This window comes from Drosophila bipectinata, chromosome XL (assembly GCF_030179905.1).
Source record: "Drosophila bipectinata strain 14024-0381.07 chromosome XL, DbipHiC1v2, whole genome shotgun sequence".
In the NCBI taxonomy this organism is placed as follows: Eukaryota; Metazoa; Arthropoda; class Insecta; order Diptera; family Drosophilidae; genus Drosophila; species Drosophila bipectinata.
In genome coordinates, this window is record NC_091734.1 from 4,969,184 (window position 1) to 4,989,861 (window position 20,678).

The 20,678-nt window shown below is 37.5% G+C and overlaps 1 protein-coding gene and 1 long non-coding RNA gene across 3 annotated transcripts in view; one reads left to right on the forward strand and one right to left on the reverse strand.

The window, feature by feature from the left end:
* The window catches only part of LOC138925887 (uncharacterized), a 32,380-nt gene extending 24,119 nt beyond the window's left edge, over positions 1 to 8,261 (forward strand). Inside the window, exon 3 of the long non-coding RNA XR_011442115.1 lies at positions 8,194 to 8,261. This is a non-coding gene — a long non-coding RNA (uncharacterized lncRNA). The remainder of the gene's footprint in view (positions 1 to 8,193) is intronic.
* The window catches only part of LOC108130260 (uncharacterized), a 63,895-nt gene continuing 47,571 nt past the window's right edge, over positions 4,355 to 20,678 (reverse strand). For both annotated transcript variants that reach the window (XM_070277473.1, XM_043209867.2), the window contains 3 exons: positions 9,076 to 9,388; positions 8,352 to 9,016; positions 4,355 to 8,122 (listed from right to left, as the gene is read on the reverse strand). In XM_070277473.1, coding sequence (XP_070133574.1) covers positions 7,316 to 8,122; positions 8,352 to 9,016; positions 9,076 to 9,304 — 1,701 coding nt within the window. In that variant the 5' untranslated portion in view covers positions 9,305 to 9,388 and the 3' untranslated portion in view covers positions 4,355 to 7,315. The remainder of the gene's footprint in view (positions 8,123 to 8,351; positions 9,017 to 9,075; positions 9,389 to 20,678) is intronic.

Below are 20,678 nucleotides of genomic sequence, written 5' to 3' on the forward strand. Positions count from 1 at the left end.
TTCTTATAGTTCTTATAGTTCTTATAGATCCAGTTCTTATAGTTCTCTATTCCAACAAAATTCTAAAAGAATTAATTTAAAAGACTCAAAAGGCTATTCGTATAGATAATTACCTGTTGTTTAGTACCTGATAGTTCAAAAAAGGTATATATATTTTTTTTAATAATAATAATAAAAAGGTAAATAATATTTCCCTTTATTTGATAAGCCTTACTTACTCTTTCAAGACTCTTCTAAGACTTCCCTGCATTTCAATTCATAGAGAAGCCTTTTAGGGCGACCTCCAATACAACATTTCCAAACTGCCCCCCAAAAAGTATGCTATAGTTTTGGCCCAAACTCTAAATAATTAAAAAAGCAAGAATTTATCAATAAAACCCCAAAGCAAAGTACAAATAGTTTCTAAATTAAATCAAGAATAACCAAACTAAAAACCAGCTTATTTAACAAAAAAACATAAAAATTCCTTAAAAAAAAAAGGAAAACAACAAACCAAAATCTGGGTCACAGGTCGTATGAGTAATATTCAGAAAAGCAATAAAAGTTGCACTCCTCCACTACCTCCAGTAGAAGACTTTCGCTGGGAACACCTTTCAATTGAGTTGAAAAATAGATAATTTTTGAAATTTTTATGAGCGGCAATATTCTATGGCTGGTCCATATCTCTGGGGACTGTTACAGTTTCTGGCATTTTGTTTGGCTTTTGTCCTCCATGCTCCTGGACTTCCTGGGGACTCGGGACTCTTGTTTATCTCTGCCCGACACCGAAGCTAAGCTGGCCTCCCTCTCCCTCCCTTCTAGTATCCCCTTTTCGGCCACCGCGTTGCCAATCGCTTAAAACAAATGACAGTCCCGCCCATTGCTGCTGCCACACCGCCCCTTTTCTATCCTCCGCCTCTGCTGTGGCTCCTCCTCCTCTCTGTGTTGTGTTTCATTTTTGTTCTTTTTTGTGTTTTTTTTTTTGTTCTTTTCGATTTCCGTTTTGTGTTTGGCTTTTCCAGCAGAGGCAGTAGAATGTCCTGCCTGTGCTGTCCCCCTGCCTGGGCTTCTCCTGCCCTCGGAACTACTATCCTAACCGCTATTCTCCGTGGGGATTCCCCTTTTAGTTGCCTTGGCATATCTTTTCCGTCTGCAGGTGCCTCGGAAGTGTTGTTCCCCTTTCGTGTTTCTTTATTTTTTCATTGCTTTAATGCACTGGGAGAAAATTGGGGGTCCTTTTCTTTACAAAAAGTTTTAAGAAACTTTAAAATATAGGCTGTTTTGATTTTTAATTGTTATTAAGGGTTGTATTGTATAAATATTCACATTTATAAATGGTCTCTCTATTTTGTGCCAGTCTGTGCAGGTTTTTATATGCCAAGGCTTGTATTTTCATGTTTGGGCATGTCCTTTTTTTCACTAAAACACAAAAGGACTCAAAACTTTAGCCTGAATATATAAAAAATCTATTTTTAGAGTTTAAATAATTAAAATTTAAAAGTAATATGTTGGTTTTACCATTTTTTGTATGTTTCTGCAATTTCTTGCGAGTCTAAACCTGTCTGTGCGAGTCCTTTTCTTCATAAAAAATCACAGACCCTTCAACTATAACCTATATTTGATGTACAATCTTGATTATTATCAATATAAGAGTTAAGTTCTCTTATCTCTGTTCTGTTCATGTTCTTGCAAGTCTATGCAAGTCTAAACATGTCCTTTGCAAGTCCTTTTTTCACAAAAACCCCTAGATCCTTAAACCATAACCTATATTCGATAAAAAATACTTCAATATTTAAACAAGAAAGTATATTTCTTTCTGTTTACTTACCGCTGGCCTCTCTGTATCCTTTTTTCTCCTCATTGGCATTTGGCAGGACCTCTTTCTCTTTGGTTGTGTTTTCCGTGCAGTTCTTTTTCAATTTCTCTGTGTGGTTTGTGGTTTCCTTTCTAGCAGCTCCAGTTCCTCGTGCCATGCCATGCCATGCCGGACTGGCCCCCGGGTCCGGTTCTCGCCTTTTGTGTTTGGAAAGTTGTATAAGGCACTGTGCAAGGATCCCACCCCTCCTCCTGCTCCCTCCTGCTCTCTCCTGCTGTTTCCTATGCATAATTCTTTTATCTCAACCAGGCCGCTTGCCGGGATTCGCAGCTACAACGGGCTGTGGCTGTGGCCTCCCCGGGCTCAGTTCGCTGCTATTGATGGCTTGTTTACATTGTGCCGCGCTCTCCCCGCGCTCCTCCCCAACTCTCCCAATTCCCAGGCCATTTGTCTATAATTGACTAATCGACAGGGTGAGCGGGAAATGGCAGGATCTGCGAGGAGGAGGGCAGCCGGAAATGGTAAATGGCCAAAAGCCGAGAAAGGAACAAGGATAAAGGAACTGTGTCAGCGACAGATCAGGCAACCCTACCCCTCGACTTTATTTTTTAACAAAATTCGCGGAAACTTTAAGGACTAGTTTGAAGGACTAGTTTAAAGGATAAGAAACCTATTTCGATTAAACATGACCATCATTTTGCGGCATGCTTAGAGCTGCCAAAAGTCAGGAATCCGTTGACCATCCCCCGACAAGCAAAGGTCCTGCCGTGTCCTGACCACCGGAAGCTGTGGCAGTGAAAGCGAATTGAATTAGCGTTGAATTCCGTTCTCAATTAAGCGTATAATTTGCATTGTGTGGGTGGTGGGTGGTGGGTGGTAGGTGGTTATAGTCCTGCAAGGTGTGCAAGTATGTGGCCATTTTGATAGGACCAGTTGGCGCAAATATTGGCCAGGTGTATAAAGTGTAGGTATATACATATAGTGACCCTCCCCCCCCCCCCCCACGGAGTTTGCAACTGGACTGGTCTCTCGCTGTGCGGTTAATTAGATTGCAAGCAATAATATTGCATGAGCTGGGGCCAGAGTGGGGAGTCCTGTTGCCAAAATGGGGTTAAGGCGCCACATAGGTTGATGGTTGGTGGCGGGTGTGGCACGGCAAACACACTCATATGCTGTGTACACTTACATGTAATTAGCATTTCCTGGTTGGTTTGCCAATCTTGCACGCAGGCACACACACACACCTCCAAGGGGGTGGGGGTGGGGTGGACTTGGTCCCTCCTCCTCCTGGCAGGATAATCAGCGCGCCAGAGAGAGACGCACATAATTAGGCTGGCCAAAAATCAAACGCCATCTGCATTCAAATTCAAATTGAGATTGCAATGCCACCAGCAGCTACTACACTGAAAAAAAATACTCAAATATCCAGCTGAAAAGTTTAGAAAACTTGTATTTCGATTTATAGAATGGAATTCTCAGTGTAACTGGTAACAGGTAGCCCACCTTCTGGCCATGTCCTCTATATTCCGCCACAAATAACCTGAAATCGAAGCTGAAATGAAACCAATGCCCATGAATATGAAATTCAAGCCTCCACTCCACCACTCCACTCTCTGTATTTTTTTTGTATTTTTCATCACCTGGTGGACACTCTCCACCTGGATTTAATTGCTGATTTTAATTTTTAAGCCGCGGCTCTTTATGGATGGATTTATGCGCATGCATTATGAATGCATTTCATATTCAGGATTTTTTTTTTTTTTTGGAATAGAGAGCTCGTTGGGGGGGGGGGGGTATTTTAATTAGTTGGCTGCATTTGCATTTATCCCTTCTTATTATTATACAAGTCAGTATATATAGAGTGACTGGATGAAGAAAAGCTATGAATTTTCAATCAACTGGATAACCCTTTTTCTGGGCCCATCATTTCATCCTTATTACCCTCTATAAAGTCCTTCTTGTCAGGCTCGTGTGTGCCATATAAATAAACATAATCATGAAATAAGACCAAGGCAAGGATATAGGATACTCTACCCACAGCATAAGGATAAACTCCAGAGCTCCAGAGAACTTAAATGCTGCGGAATTTTAATAGTTCACGTAAATGGTTTCTGGTGGCGTTGGTAATGTTTATTAACCAACTTAGACACCAACGCCAACGTTAAGGTCCTGTCGAGTCCTGTGAGTCTTGGTCCTTCAGTGGAGCGTGTTTAATGCTCACTTAAGTTGCGTTTATACAAATTTCCTTACTTCTCTGGTACCTACCCTACCCTCCATCGTATCCTTTTGTTTCATCTCCCTGGTCCTGCTCCTGTTCCTGGTCCTGGTCCTGGTTCTGGAGCTCCTCGGGCACAAAGTTTTGTGTGCAGTGGCTCTCTCTCCTCTTCGGGGTAGCCTTGGAGTGGATTCGGCTCTAAATGCTTTGTTGTTTACATTCCTGGAAGTTTTGTGCCGCACGTCTTGGCACCCATACCCCTCCAGGATAACCAACCATTCAACTGGAAAGCCCTTCCTCTTAAAGGTAAAGGTGCCTTATCTCAAATAATCAAGATTTGTTGGTTGTTTTTTTTTTTTATTTTATTTTTCAATCACTTTGTTCTCATATCTTTTATTTTTTGTTCTTTTTAATATTTATTAGCTACGAAAAAAAAAATGAGGAAAGAAAATTGGGTTTTCCTTCACACAGGGTTTTCTTCTTCTTACTAGCTACCAACTAACATTAGTACATTCAAGTATCTTGTATCTGTAACTGTTGATGTTGATGTATATATATATGTATTTCTATATGTATTTGTGTTTGTGTGTGTGTGTGTTTGTTTGGGTGTGTGTGTACAACTACAGAATAGTTCACTTAATGGACGATTAAATGCCCAAAACTGTACACCACCGACCTTCAATTTGACTAAGCTGCTAACTTCAAAGAAATACTTAAACTAAAAGGTAAGTTTTAAAATAATAATAGTTCGAATATATATATATATATAAAATAAAATACAATACATAAGGAATTTTTTTATATGTGTGTGTGTGTGTGTTTTTTTTTGTGTATGTGTGGTTTATGTGTATGTCTTTGTGTGTTTATGTACAAGTTAAGAACATAATGTATATAGTGTGTTTGTATTTTTTTTTTCTCTTATTTTTATGAAACAAAAAAAAAATTGAATTGGGTTGAACAGCTTCTCTTATATTCTTTTAGTTTTTCCGATTCAGATCGGCCCTATCCGCATATATACTATATATATGTGTTTATTCATTTAGTTAGCTTTAGGTTGGGGGGGCCTCGTACTTCTCAACAATTCTTCCTATTTACAGTTTACAACTCAGAACTTTAATCGTCTGCTTACAATTTAGTGATATTTTTTAGTTTTTTTCATTATTTTTTTTTTTTTTACGGGGTTCTTCCCCGACTTGTCTATACAACAACAATAATATCGTTTCTTTTCGATTCTGAAAAAACAAAAATCTTGCTTGAAATTCTTCTCAATTTTTGTTTTTTTTTTTTTGTGTTTTTTTTTGTGTAACTCTTAATAAACATCATCAGTCTTGAACTTAGTTTAGGTTTCCTTCACTACTAACCCTATGATTATTTTCCAATAAATTTCGCTCGTTTCTGGATTTACATTAAAAAAATTAAACAAGATTTTTTTAAACTCAAGTATACCCCACGGTTCTCCTCTTGTTACTCTCTGTGTATCCTTGTGTCTTGTTGTGTGTGTGTGTGTGAGTGTGTGAGAGTGTGTGTGGGAGGGAGGGAAGGAAGGAAGGACTCAACAATCCAAGTTTGAAGGCACAATTTCAATAATATTCTTAACTCCAACCACATCTACCTAACTATATTCACTTCTATACACTAGCCATGCTCCTCCAGTGAAATCAGCTCTGTTCCTTGAAAAGAAAGGAGGAAGTTCATAGGTCAAATGTCATACATAGGTCATAGGTTCATCTTACAGACCATTAGACATAGAAAGTGGACCTTATACCTGCCTATTACTGAAATTTGTCTTTATTTTTTATGAAAAGGAACAATGGAAAAGGGTATTTATTTTATTCACCCAACAACTAATTAATTAACGATTAATTAATCAACTTAATTAATCCCAGAAGTGGAATCCGGAACAGAGCCATCTGATCTCTCATATATGTATCTATAAAAAACGAGTCGGTTTGTGTAAAAACTAAAACTAAGAGCTGAGCGTTTCCTTTTGAACAGCAAGGACCAGAGGACGGTAAGGGGACGCTATACGGCGTACTCCTAGCTTTACGGCCAGGGCAGTACGTCCTACGCTGCACGGCCTACGCTATACGGCAAAGGGAGTACCGTACTGACGCAGTATGGCCTACGCTGTGATACCGTCACACTTTAAAATTAGGTTAAAAATTAGTGTGACCAGGTTTTCATTACAAAAAGTATGACCGTATTTGAAATGTTCCCGTTTTTTTTAAGATAAAAATTAGTGTGACCAGGTTTGCATAACAAAAAAGTGTGACCGTATATTTAGGTTGCCCGTATTTTATAGATGAAAATTAGTGTGACCAGGTTTGCATAACAAAAAAGTATGACCGTATTTGAAATGTTCCCGGTTTTTTTTTAGATAAAAATTAGTGTGACCAGGTTTCTATAACAAAAAAGTGTGCCCGTTTTTTAAGATGAAAAATTAGTGTGACCAGGTTTGCATAACAAAAAAGTGTGACCGTATTTTTTAGTGTGACCGTATTTTTATAGATTCGAAATTAGTGTGACCAGGTCTACATAACAAAAAAGTGTGACCGTATTGCGAAAATGTTTTTTCTGGCGCTAAAATATGGTCACACTAAAATACGGTCACACTAAAATATGGTCACACTAAAATACGGTCACACTAAAATATGGTCACACTAAAATACGGTCACACTAAAATATGGTCACACTAAAATACGGTCATACTTTTTTGTTATGCAAACCTGGTCACACTAATTTTTTTCTATAAAAATACTGTCACACTAGAATACGGTCATACTTTTTTGTTATGCAAACCTGGTCACACTAATTTTATCTATAAAAAAAACTAGAATACGGTCATACTTTTTTGTTATGTTAACCTGGTCACACTAATTAGTGAGACCGTATTTTAGTGTGACCGTGTTTTTATAAATCCGAAATTAGTGTGACCAGGTTTTCATGACAAAAAAGTGTGACCGTATTTTGAAAATGTTTTTTGTCTGGCACTAAAATACGGTCACACCTTTTTCTTATACAAACCTGGTCACACTAATTTTTTTTTACCTAATTTTAAAGTGTGACCGTATCTGCGTAGACAGTACAGGCTACTCTGTACGGCTAGGGCACTACTGCCTACAGGACTGTACGGCCTGGGCACAGTTCAGGGCGGGGGCAGCACCGCCGGAATGGGGAAGACAGACACACAAGATCACACAAGAGGCTTACACAAAGAACTCTTCATTTCCTAAACTTCCGCCGGACGCCTCCACGAGCTGCCAGGGCCAGGACCAGCTACCTCCCCCTCCCCCCAGTAGCATGAATCACCGCTCCGTTGAGTGCGTTGTGGCACCGCTGCCCAGTCCGCTGCTACCCCCGGATCCTGAAGAGCCGGAGTTGAGGCCCTGGCGGCGGAAAAAGCCGAGCGTGTCCAGGGCCTTGATTGTGCGCCGGATGAGCTCGTCCTTGTACTTCCAAATGGTCTTGTCCTCCACGGAGTTCTCGCGGTATTCCTCGCAGCTCTTCTTCAGCGTTTTGACGCAATCCGCCCGATAGTGCTGCAGCTGGGCGTCCTGCGTGTCCACCGGATAGGATTTGCACACTCCGCCCAGGCAGGAGAGCGGGAAGTGGTTGTGGAGGGTCAGCACCCTCTCCGGATCGTGGAAGCACTTCACATACTGGTTCGGCTTGGTATAGTTCTTGGCCCGATGGACGTGCTGCAGCATATGCATGTACTTGGGGATATCCTTGTGCCACCCGTGCTCGTGCTGCTGGTCATCCAGGAAGTACACATTCCGGAAGTTGTAGCTATGGAAGCCGTCCGGCTTGATTTTCAGCGATTCCGGCTTGACCTTGTCCATTAGCTCGGACCAGAGCACGGCTCCGCCCTTGGGCATGATCACCTCGTCGATGTCCAGGAGGGCTATGTAGTCGTACAGGTAGAGATTCTTGTAGAGGCAGTCGTTGTAGGGGATCACCTCGTTCTGTCGCTTGTGGTTCGTCTTTTTGGTGAGGTACAGGTGCTGGAAACCGGGCACATTCGGTTGCCCGCCGGGCAGGGTCAGTGGTATCACCTGGACCTTGCCCTCTTGCTCGTAGTGGTTAAGTACCTTGGTGATGTTGGGATGTACCTGGGGGGCAAGGGGGAATAAAAATAATATTAATATTTAATACTAATATTTATGTTTCTGTTTCATTGCAGGAATCAAAGGATTGGAACTTAACCTCAAAAGGATATTAATTAAAGCTTCTAATATTGTAATTTTTAAGAGAAAGATTCAAATAAAAATTAAAAAAAATCTACCTTTTAAAGACTTAATATTTATGGAGGTTCTTGAAAGAGGAGGAGGAGGTTCTCACCTGCAGGTTGTAGAAGTAGATCTTGTCGGCCCCCAGGATATTCAGCATCTCGATCCACTCGATCAGCCGCACACTGAGATCATCGTACAGGAAGTCCAAGCCTTTGACACAAACGGCAAAACCCTTTTTCTGGTCATCCGGCGGCCGGTTGTAGATGACCCTTAGATTATTGGTGGCAGTGTCGCACTCCTTCTCCACCATGGACACCGAGCTGGGGACGACGCCGTGGAACGGTTTGGGGATCTGGCAGGCGATCAGGTATGGCTGGTAGATGCCCTGCTTGTAGTTGCCCCACTTGTTGTACCAGATGTACTTGTACTCGAACGTCTTGACGATGAACGGCTCCTTCTGGCCGTCGAACCAGAACTGGCAGTAGGTCTTGACCTTGGGCTCGATCCGATCGATCATGCCCAGGATGCGTACAGTGGGCCCCAGCAGCGAGGTACGCCGTATATCGTAGTAGGCGCCAAACAGCTGGAAGGTGCCGTTCGAGGTGCGCAACGTCTGCCAGTAGATGTTGTTGAACTCCAGCTCGAATATGGACGGATATTTGGCGCAGGTGGAGGACTTTTGTTGCAAAAAGTTCTTATTTTTGCTCCAATAGGCAATGGGCAGCGATGGTATCCTTGATTCAACATCCCGGACCAGCTGATCATCGTCCATGGCTAAAGGATCATATAAAGGATAATATATTTGAGAAGAAAAATAAGTATCCTTTACATACCGGTTCTATTATCCACCAGAATCTCACTGGGATCAAAGTGATCTGTGGTCGTGGATGTGGTTTCTGCGAAACGCATATCCTTTTGCAGTAGGATGCGTCCGTTTAACGGCACTTGCTGGTACTCCTGCGGCACCAGATTAGTGCCATGCATCTTAAACAGCCCGATGATCACAAAGGACCAGACGCACAGCGAGAACAGGATCTTGAGTATCACTTTTGAGTGGGCCATGGCTATAGCTGCTATGTATTGCTAGGATGGGTGTCCTGGGTGTCCTTTTTGGATGGATAATCCGAAGTTTTTAATAAAACAGCGCTATAAAAAAAAGATAGAGAGATAGAGAATTATATTTAGGTCCTTAAGATGGTCCTTTTTTGATAAATATCCTTATAGTTATCCTTGAACCTAACCCACTGTAGCCACTGGGCAAGTCTCAATATATTTGCGTTGTCCTCCCTTCCATCACACCACAGGCAGAGGCAGACCACACCACACCACACCATCTCACACACACACACTCCTTGCTATCCTTGTATCCTTTTATGGCAAACACTGCAGGCGACAATCTGTTTGTGTATCTGCCGCTTTGTATCTTTGTATCTTTGTATCTTTGTGGCAGTGCGTGCGAGAGACAAACGAGGAACATCATTCCCTTCAACGTCCAGCATTTGTCCGGCACTGGCTGTCTAGGCAGGGCCTTCTAATATTTATGACATTGCAACCAGGATTAGGGACTGGAGGAGGGGGCAGGTCCTGCCATACCATTTCTCGTTTTATTAAATACAGAGAGACAGAGAGACACATATTTCGATTCAACACAGCCATCCATAAGCCAGGAGGAAACTCATCATAAATGTCAGGGTTTAAGCGTTTTATGGATGGCGTGAAGAGTGCTTCAGTGTTGTGGTTTTGGGGTGGTGTGGTGGGGCAAGTGCAACATGCAGCAGCAACATGCAGCAGCAACATCAGCAAGTAGTGCAAGTTTTTAGTCAAATGTTTTCCATTTCATTTGCATGCGCCGCAAAAACACCAGAGACGAGATATACAAAAGGCAGTCGAAAAATATGTTGCAACAAGCTTTCAACAAGCTGCCAAAAGAGAGGTGGCAAGGTGGCAAGTTGGCAAGGTAAAAATCTAATCTGAAATTCTCAACTAGAGCGAAAAGCAGTGTCAGAAAAAGATTCTTTATATATCCAAAGGTTCAAGGCCCTCTTTCGAGATATGGTCATAAGGGGGGGCATCCATCATTTATCATTTAAAGAGACAGAGACAGAGGTAGAGTTCGCTGCGGGGCTTTCACATATCCACGAAAAACGATTTGGGTCAATTTGCCATTAAATATACGCGTCATGCTTATGCGATTACTTGAGAGAATACAGAACCCCAACTGTAGAATTGTAGAACTGTAGAATATAATAGAAGCCAGAAGCTTGTTGGTCGGTAATTTGCTAAGCAAAACAGGTTCGATCTTTCGAACCTAAATGCCCCGGAATGTATGTCGCACCCAGACCGGGAATAAAAAGCCAACAAAACTCGCTTAAAGCCAGCAAGACAGCAAGACAGCTAGCACTCTCTCGGATACAGATAGAAATTTTAATGATGCCTTTAACTATTCGGCTACCAAAATGGGTCAATGAGCCTCGATGACTTTTACAATTCTAACCCGTCATAGAATCCAAAAGAGAAACCAAAATCCCCCTCCCCCCCTTAAGAGATAAACCAGATATATCCGTACATTGATCTTTTGGTTCAATGATCCGGAGTGATGCTGTGATGGAAGAACAAACGGAAATGTATCCCCTGGAAGCCATTTAGGAAGATTTCGGTTTAAAAACATTAGCGCTAATGCTTAAGATTACTGTTAGATGGCGAATTAAACTAATGTATCTTCTAAATAAACGATTAGATGAGATACTCAGATACTCAGATACTATTCTATTAGGGGCCATAAGAATCGGTAATAAATGAGCTACACCTCTGGCGGAAGATTTGAAGAGTCAATAAAGTTCATAAAGATATATAGTATTGGAGTTGTAAAAAAAAACATAAAAAATAAAGGGAAAAAATAAAAAATAAATGAAATAAAGATGAAGATGTTGATGTATGGAGTTTCGAAACTTTAGTAACTAAAGTTTAATTGTTGAGTAGGTTAGACATGACTTTCTAGTAGTTTTGAGGGTTCCGCCTCTTTCTATAATTAGTGATATATGAGCTAGAGCTTTGTGAAATATTTAAAAAATAAATAAAGTTCCGAAAAACATGTAAAAATTAAAAAAAATTGACAAAAAAAAATATTTAAAAACAAAAAATAGAAAAAACATTTAAAAGTTGAGATCTAGCTGTAGTTTAGAACCTCAAGACGATAAGTAGGTTAGATATGGCTTTTTTCTGATAATATATATACCTAATTTTTATAGAAACTATCAAAAATCTTTAAAAAAAAAAAATGCGAAAAAAATCTCAAAAAAAGATGCAATAAAGATGTAGTTTCGAACCTCAAGTCGATAAGTTAAAAATATATTTTTTTTCCTGATAATATATATGCATATCTGATATATATACATACATACATACATACATACATGTATATATGTACATAATATATAAACAATATAATACATATTCTCAATAATAACTTTAAAAAATCTTTAAAAAAAATAAAAAAAATTAAGAGATGAAATGAAGATGTAGTTTTGATCCTCTTGTCTAATCTAGTATAGTATAGTATAATCTCTAGTATCCCTAGTACTATATCTAGCACAGTATATACATAAGTATAGTAAAACTACTTAGTCATGGCTATATCTGATATATATTCTCCAATAAACATATGCTCTACAAAAACTATCTAAAAATCTTTTAAAAATATGGCCAATCTTTAAACCAAGCTTTTCCCTAAAATATATACTCTCTAAGATCTATCCAAAGATCATATCTCATTTCCTACATATATCTTCCTACATCTTCTAAAAAAAAACTCCCTAAAAAGTATTTAACAAAAAATCCCAATTACTTCTCATCTCTGTTTCTATCTTGAAGAGGCCATAAAAACCAAAGAGCTCCAACGAAGCTCATTAGAGAATCTCCCATCTTCCAACTGGCGTCATAAAAAGCTTGTGTGGTACACAGGTAGGGTTGGGGTCAGTAAGTGAGGTCATCGGTATTAGATACTCCTGGAGTAGCTATGACCTTGGGAGTAGCGCAAAAAAAAAAAAAAAAAGTATCTATAGATATGATGTGATGCCGCAGCACCTGTCTGATAATAACTTGTTTGGATATATTGTTTTGCCTGCTGATTGATTTACGGAGTTTGAAATATTCTTTAGACATTAGCATTACTATTTATAGAAGCCTATAGAGTATCTATTGATGAGTCATTAGACTACAAGTCTTTTGAGAGACTTTCCTCGATTTGCATAGAAAGTGGAGTAGAGCAACGAAAAGATCTGTTCTTTAAAGATACAAAGATACAGAGATACAAAGATACTGTTAAGAATCTATTTAAAATGCAGGCTGCAGAACACAAAGTGGCGCAAATGAACTTAAGTATTTTTTGCGTCAAGTGCCGTATGTATCTCACTCCTTGGGTATCCGTATCTGTATCTGTATCTGTTTCCATATCTGTATCTGTATCTTTAGCCTGACAGCCTGCTGCTGCCTTGCTTCAGATACTGCTACTGCTTGTGGCAACGATTTTAATTCGACTCACATCCTTTTATTTGCGTACGTGTGCGGCAACTTCTGTTGGCCTTCTTGGGATCGGTACCCCCCCCCCCCCCCCTCTTGCGATTGATAGCAAAATGATTTCCCAATATGTCGCCAAAAAAAAAAAAAGTTAATTTTATCAAAATTACATTTTTCTCCCAACTGCCTGTGAAAATTGAATTACAAAAAATATATAATATCATTTAAACCCCCCCTACCCCCCGGAAAATCCTCTATTTCATTAGCAAAATTTTCCCAAAAAATAAAATTATATTTTTGGCCACGTGTTTCAATTACCATTTAAAAATGTTTTGTCGAAAATGAACATTTAATTTCAATTAACAAGTCAAGGGGCAGGGTCGGGGGCAGGGGCAGTGGATTATTTGGATTATTTTTGCGCCAAAATGTATCTCATAAATAAAGGCCTGGTCGTTGGGTGATTTAATATTTAAAAACAATTAAGGGAAAACAATGCGGCAAGTTGTAAAAAAAAAAGAGACATGAAATTGGCAGGAACTGCAACGCCAACAGGAATTCAAAAAGGGCGGCCTCTGAGAGAGTCTAAAAGGCACTTAAAAAATTACTTTATTTTTTTTAAATTAAATAATAATCATCTCGAGTTAATGTATTTAATTTTTAAAGAGTCAAGACTAAGTGTTATCCTCTTAGTATTAGTATATCCCCATTTAGTAGCTACTAAAAATGATTGACGACTTGCCGACTGTTGGATTTTAAGAAGCTTATTATTTCGGAAAGATACAGATACAGATGCAGAGCTATCTGCAGATAGATAGATACACTGACTCAGGCCTGATAAGTTGCGCAATTCATTAACGTCATCTTATAATAATAGTACCTATACTATATACATAGATACTATATATAGCTGAGATAAAGCCCCGTGTTGTCACGACAATTCCTTGACCCAAACCCAAACTCGTGCTATCTGTATCTGCATCTGGCAGTTGCATCTTCGTATTCGTTGTTGTGCTAACCTATTAACTATATATAGTATAGTATTGTATCTATGTATCTAGTAGGTATGTCTAAGCCCGTAAACGCAATTGAGAAACAATTTCGGAGAGGAGCCGAGGAGCAAATCAACATCAACGTTTAACCAGATGCCACAAAAAGAAAAGAAAAGCAAAAAGCCAACAAAGACGGCCACAACTTTGGCCGCACGTTGTCTATATAAATGCGACACGGAATGCTTAGCATTAGTTGTCGTTGACTCTCTGCCACTAGTGGTAGTTGCATGCCACTGAAATCACACAGTGTGCTGTGTGTCCGAAACATTGCATCTTCGAGACACGCCACCATCGTAGTCGTAGTCGTAGTCGTCGTCGAAGACATCTCCTCTAGCTAGTTACGGTTGGAGTTTAGCAGTTTTGTAGTTTTCCTTGCATTGCTTTACTTGTGTGTAATGACACTGAGAGAAAAAGGGTGGCACATGAGGGTTTTTGGTTGCTAGGGGTCTTGGAGAGTCTAGGATGTGAAGATCTATGTATCTTTCTACCAAGTCTAGTCTATCTATTTATCTTAAAAGATGTTTATCTTATAAGATTTGTTAAGGATTGTTGGTAAGGATCTTATTCCTTCAGATACTATAGATACTGTTCTAGTAGTATCTGTTCCTATTAACTTTAACAGTATTAGTTAATAGTTTTATCTTTAACCTTGAATTACAAACATCATACTATTATTGGTAGTACAATATAATGCTTAGGAACTCATTCTCATAGAGATTCTTATAGATTCTATGGGTGGTATTATATGAACACTATACTATTCTATGAAGACTATACTGTTCCTACTAAATATTATACTACTAGTAAATACTATACTAAATAATAAAAAAATACTAAAGTAATACTATCAAGTTTATCTTTCTTCCTTAAACTGTCTTTATACAAAAAAAAAACTCTTAAAAAAATATTAAAATTTAAGTTTTGAACCTCAAACCTTGTAAACTATATAAACTAACAACCCTAACAAGATATTATATATTATACTATACTATAGTAGAGTCTATACTGTCTATACTTTCTTTCTGGACCAGCATGATAGACTATCATATCTGTATTTTTCTTTTAAAATTACCTTCTTAAAATTTGTTTTCTTTAATTAAAATTATTAATTAAATAACAATTTTTGTTTTTAAATCTTAAATCTCAGGAATTTTGAATCTAGAGACATCTAGAGATGTAGGTATCAACCTATAGGTACTATAATATATATATACCACCATAGTAAGCACCAAAGGTTATATACCATATATAATACCTATATACCATACTATATACCACCATAGTAGGTTATACTAGACTATCTAGTCGGTCTATTTATCTCCTCTTGAATGAGTTTCAAACCTTATAGACACTATAGACACTATATAGTGCAGATTCCTTCTAGAATCTATGTAGATACTAGACTAGATACTATAAATTCTATAGGCTTTCTCTAAAATTAGAGTTTCGAACCTCATACTTTTGGTATTAAAAGAATAAAAAACCAAAGATCTTACTCTTAATGATACTAAACTACAAATACCATACTATTTCTACCAAATACCATCTAGAAAACTATCTATTCTATCTTTTAATCTCCTTCTCAATGATTTTCCAGTCCCCTAACCTATAACTCTTCATACATAAACCTGAATAAACCCATCTTCTTTATAGTTTTTTCTCTCAGTGCCCGTCTAGCTGCTGAAGATTTTTAGGTATTTGATTTTCTTGTCACGTTTCGTCTAACAACATAAGGAAGCAGTCAAATGCTAGGCTGTCTATCTGTCTGTCTCCCTCGTCTGCCTCTCCCTCTCTCTCTCCCTCTCGTTGCAAGTGTCTGTGGCAGCTCCCCAAGCGACAAACAGTCAGTCAGTCAGTCAGATGGGGACTAGACTCCGATTCAGATACAGATACAGATCCAACTAGGGATGCAGGGATGCAGGATGCAGGGTTGCAGGATGCAGGTTTCAGGATGCTGGAGAATGATTCGGGGGGGGAGGTGTGTGTGTGAGTTGTCAACGGCATTTGAATGGCAACTGGAGGGGCATGCAGCATGAGGCATGAGGCAAGTCAGTGGCAAGTTCGTCTCGCTGACTTTGATTGCAATGCGCCAAGGATGCGCTGCTGAACTGATGCCTGATGGCTGATGGCTGATGCCTTTCCCAATCCTGCAGCATGCAGCATGTGGCATGCCACATTGCCGAAATTGTCAAGACATCTACCAGTGCGGTAGTGTGGCAATGGCAGGAAGGTGCCACAGCATCCTACGACCCGCTTAATGTGGCGGCAATAAGTCAATAGATTCCGTTGCAAGGTGCTAAGCCGATAAGGGGGGGTGAGACGATGCTGCACCATGCACCTTGCAGCTGCAACGCTGCCTACTGACGTGAGACAATTACGTGAGCAAATTGCAAAATATTTCCCAGAACAAACTGCGACATCTGAGACATGCGATCGATATGAGGACACCCCCTCCCCTCACCCCCCCGCTCACCTCTCCGCAAACAAACTCGATATTTAGAGGTAATAGTTAGAGATAGAGCCTAGTTTAAATAAATCATTTAGGGGGTGGGGGGGAGGGAGTTTAAAATGATTAAAAAAAACACGTAGTTTTCGAATTACCAACAGTTTTGGAGCCTAGGAATAGTTTAAATCATACTTTGTCTAGTTTAAGAGCCACTGTTGGCGGTTTCAAGTTCTATCTACAGTTTGAGAAAAACTGGGAAGAGTTTTCAAAATCCTAGTACAGTTTGGGAAACTCTGGGAATAGTTTGAAAAAGCTGGGTTTTAAAATCTTGAAACTATTCTTAATTTTTTAAAAACCCTTAAAAGTATTATAAAAATTATTAAAAATTTAGAAAACCTAAAACCTTAAAAGTATTATAAAAATTATTAATAATTTAGAAAACCTTCAACCTTAAAACCTTAACCCTCTAACAATTTTTAAGCCATATATTATGACTTTATGGCCCATAACTTGACCAATATTTAACAGTTTTCAAAATGTTATACTTTCCCGATCTTAGAACTTCGAGCAGCATCATTTTTAAACAAAATCTTACAACCTAAAATCTGACTCGATTTTTGAAATTTTTTCAAGGGGTACCATCATTATTTTTTGAAGAAAATTCATCAAAATTTTTATTGCAAGATTTGTTCAAAATTTTAATGCCAATCGAAGGTTATAAGTTCCCTGATTCGTAAATGCTATTCCGTTTTCAAATCAGTTGCAAAATATTAAAGATATTCATTAAAAACTGTCTAAAAATTTTAATTTTTTGTTAAAACAAAAAATATAAAAAATGAATCCAGTTTTTCTGATTTTTTAAATGAAAAAATGTGCATAACTTTGCTAATATTTGAAAGATCCCAAAATGTTATACCTTCCCATTCTTAGAACTTCGAGTAGAATCATTTTCAATAAAAACCTGACAACAACAAATTTTAAAAAATTTTTTCAATTTTTTCAAGGGGTACCCTCACAATTTTGGCGAAAATTTTGGAGAAATTTTTTTTGTTTCAATTTATCAAACTTTTAATGCAGTTTGAAGGCCAAAAGTTCCCTGATTCATAAATGGTATTCCGTTTTCGAATCAGTTTCCAAATAATTAAGATATTCAAAAAACACTGTCTCAAAATTTTCATTTTTTTCAAAAAACAAAAAATACAAAATAGGACCATTTTTAAAATAGTAAAATTTGCATAACTTGGTCAATATTTAAAAGATCCCAAAATGTTATACCTTCCCATTCTTAGAATTTTGAGGAGATTCATTTTTAATAAAAACCTGGCAACAAAAAATTCTATCGATTTTTTTCAATTTTTTTAAGGGGTACCCTCATAATTTTGACCAAAAATTAGTCGAAATTTTTTTTGCTTTATTTTTTCTAACTTTTGATGAAGATTTAACAAAAAAAGTTCCCTGTTTCATAAATGGTATTCTGTTCTTGAATCGGTTGAGAAATAATTGAAATATTTGCTAAAAAGTGGAAAAAAATCCAATTTTTAAAGATTAAAAAATTTTAAAAACATGTTTCGAAATTTTGGATTTTTAAAATGAAAAAATGTTTGAAATATAATGAAATATTTGAAAGATCCCAAAATGTCATACCTTCCCATTTTTAGAACTCCGAGTAGAATCATTTTCAATAAAAACCTGGCAACAAAAAATTTTAAAAATTTTTTTCAATTTTTTTAGGGGGTACCCTCATCATTTTGGCCAAAAATTTGAAGAAATTTTTGTTGCCTAATTTTATCAAATTTTTAATGCAGATCGAAGGCCTTAAGTTCTCTGGTTCGTAAATGGTATTCGGTTTTAGAAATAGTTGAGAAATAGTTAAAATATTGTCTATAATGTACAAAAAAAAATTCCAATTTTTTAAGGCTAAAATATTTCAAAAACATGTTTCAAAATTTTGGTTTTTTTAAATGAAAAAATGTGTATAACTTTGTTAATATTTGACGGATTCCAAAATGGTATACCTTCCTGATCTTAGAACTTCGAGTAGAATCATTTTCAATCAAAATATGGCAATCTAAAATTTGACACTTTTTTTTCAATTTTTTTAAGGGGTACCCTCATAATTTTGGCCAAAAATTTGGAGAAATTTTTTTTGCCTAATTTTATCAAACTTTTAATGCAGATCGAAGGCCTTAAGTTCTCTGATTCCTGAATGGTATTCGGTTTTGGAATCGACTGAGAAATAGTTAAAAAATTCTCTAAAAAGTAAAAAAAAAAATTCCAATTTTTTAAGGCTAAAATTATTTCAAAAACATGTTTCAAAAATTTGTTTTTTTTAAATGGAAAAATGTGTATAACTTGGTTAATATTTTACGGATTCCAAAATGGTATACCTTCCTGATCTTAGAACTTCAAGTAGAATCATTTTTAATCAAAACCTGGCGACAAAAAATTTTATCGATTTTTTCAATTTTTTTAAGGGGTAGCCTCATAATTTTGGTGAAAAATTAGACGAAATTTTTTTTCTTTTTTTTTTTCTAACTAATGATGCAGATTGAAGGGCATATGTTTTCTGATTCATAAATGGTATTTCGTTCCTGAATTGGTTGGGAAATGTCCGAGATATTGACTTAAATGTGTTGAAAAAGGTTACATTTTTTCTCAGTGTCTTGCAGGACGAAAAACACTTTTTTTAAGCAGAGAGTTTTTATGGAAAAAGGAGCCATTTTTCAAAAGGTGCCAATGGTTTCTAAAAAAATACTTAAAACAGTTTGAAGGCTTCTAAAAAATACTGATAATAGTTTCTAAATAGCCTAAAAAATTACCTAAACTACTCAGCTGTAGCCTAGAGGCTAGCCTTCTCTCTAAAAACTATTTGAATTCCAAACAGGTAAGCTCCCCAAAAAATAAACTAAAAACTGGAAAATCCAAGCTGCTTGAAGGAAAAAAATCGGAAGGCAAGGCATCATTAGAAATTCAATAGGTTGTCGAATTGCTGGATTTTGTGGAATTACAAAAGACGTAAGCAAATAATGGCCAGATGAGCGGAACACCATTATCCGACATTTCAATATAATAAGCCGACGTGACACAATTACGTGAGTAGAAGTCCGGGCTTTCAGTTACTTCCAGCTCTCCGGGTATTCCTAGTTTTTTGCAGACCCGGAAGCCTGAAGAGCTTTATCTACGGCCGGACAGCAACGACTACGGCCCGTAACCGTACTAGTGCAAACAGTTACGGCTGCGGCAGCGAAAGGCAAACAACGGAAAGTGAGAAGTGCCACAAAAACGGCAGCAAATGGCTGCCACTTGCAGCGTCCATCGTGCACCCAATAGCAGTTACACCCATGGCCAAGGCAATAGAAATGGGGAGTAGGAATGGGGAATGGGAATGGAAACGGCAACAATGCCGGGCGACAAACAAGAGCCAGTCGCGCCAAGCTTGCCCCCCAAAAGGGGCGTGTTCTTTTTTTTTTTTTTGGGGGGGCCGGGAGGCGTAACGGTTTCTACAATGTTTGGAGGCTGGGTGGCTAAATGTGGGGGAGGTGGGAAGGTGTGGTATGTATTGCCTATGCAAAAAATACACTCAGAAAAGTTTGGGGTTTTTGGTTAAAAAATAATAATAAATAAGAATCTAACTATTAGAGAGTTTTTATAAAATTCTATAGAGATTTTAGGGGTATTATAGATATAAGAGTTCTATATAGAGTTTTAGAACCCTTTCTTATAGAACTCATATAGTTTTTAATAAAAATTCAGCGTTATAGAGTTATAGAGTTCTATAACTAAGTTTTTACCTTTTTTTTTTATAGATTTTAAAGTATTTTTTTTCAAGAACTTTGGAAATTATTTTTAGAACCCTTTCTTATAGAACTGATATAGTCTTTTCTTAACTTTTCTATATATTTTTTTTTTAAAGAATTGGTATAGATTAGCTTTTTCTACAGTGCTTCTAGAGTTTGAGGATCCTATCTCGCATATCTTGCGAGAGCATCTTTTTAACCATTTTCGAAAGAGTTCTAGAACCCTAACGATATAGAATTTATATCGTTTTTCTCTGGAAAAATTCTTTAAAAGGTTCTTTAAGGGTCCTAATCTTTTTTTTTTTTATAGAAATTGTTTCTATAAAGCTTATTTGTTAATAATTCTTGAAAGAATTTATAGAACCCTTTTCTTATAGAACTCTTCTAGGTTTATTTTTAAAAGTTCTAGAGCTCTGAGAACACTTTTTTCTAAAACTAATAGAGTTTTTTGTAGCAAATCTTTAAAGAGCTTTCAAGAACCCTTTCTTATAGAAGTAGGAAGAAGAAAGAATTCTTTACAAAATTTATAACATTTTTCCTAAAAAACCCTATTCTATTTTCCCTATTTCCCTATCCTAACCTTACCTAACCCTTCTCTATTTTTGTTTCTAAAGAATACTTTATAGAGG